General features: G+C 66.2%; 1 protein-coding gene across 1 annotated transcript in view; it reads left to right on the plus strand.

The window, feature by feature from the left end:
* Window positions 1–464, plus strand: part of PTK2B (protein tyrosine kinase 2 beta) — an 8,283-nt gene that overhangs the window by 4,971 nt on the left and 2,848 nt on the right. Inside the window, exons 9-10 of the mRNA XM_009703600.1 lie at window positions 192–296; window positions 367–457. Coding sequence (XP_009701902.1) covers window positions 192–296; window positions 367–457 — 196 coding nt within the window. The remainder of the gene's footprint in view (window positions 1–191; window positions 297–366; window positions 458–464) is intronic.

Here is a 464-nt window from a genome sequence, read left to right on the forward strand (position 1 = left end):
TCCTCGCCCGGCTGGAAACCCAAGGACTCCCCAAATTCAGTCTGGGGGTTCACGGCTGTTGGGGTCTGGCGCATGGCTTGCATGCGCGGAGCAGGGCTCTGGCTCCTGTGCCGAAATCGGGGCTGGGAGGTGGGGGGGGCTCTGGGTCCTGACCCCCCCCTGCCCTGATCATCACCGGCTCTGCACACCAGGAGGAAGATTTCCTCCGTCCCAGCAGCAGGGAGGAGGCACAGAAGCTCTGGGAGATCGAGAGGCTGAAGATGCGGCAGGGCTCTGGCTCCTGTGCCGAAATCGGGGCTGGGAGGTGGGGGGGGCTCTGGGTCCTGACCCCCCCCTGCCCTGATCATCACCGGCTCTGCACACCAGGAGGAAGATTTCCTCCGTCCCAGCAGCAGGGAGGAGGCACAGAAGCTCTGGGAGATCGAGAGGCTGAAGATGCGGCAGGGGCGGGGGCAGGGCGACGA

The sequence above is a fragment of the Cariama cristata genome, unplaced genomic scaffold, assembly GCF_000690535.1.
Source record: "Cariama cristata isolate BGI_N322 unplaced genomic scaffold, ASM69053v1 scaffold28307, whole genome shotgun sequence".
NCBI lineage: Eukaryota > Metazoa > Chordata > Aves > Cariamiformes > Cariamidae > Cariama > Cariama cristata.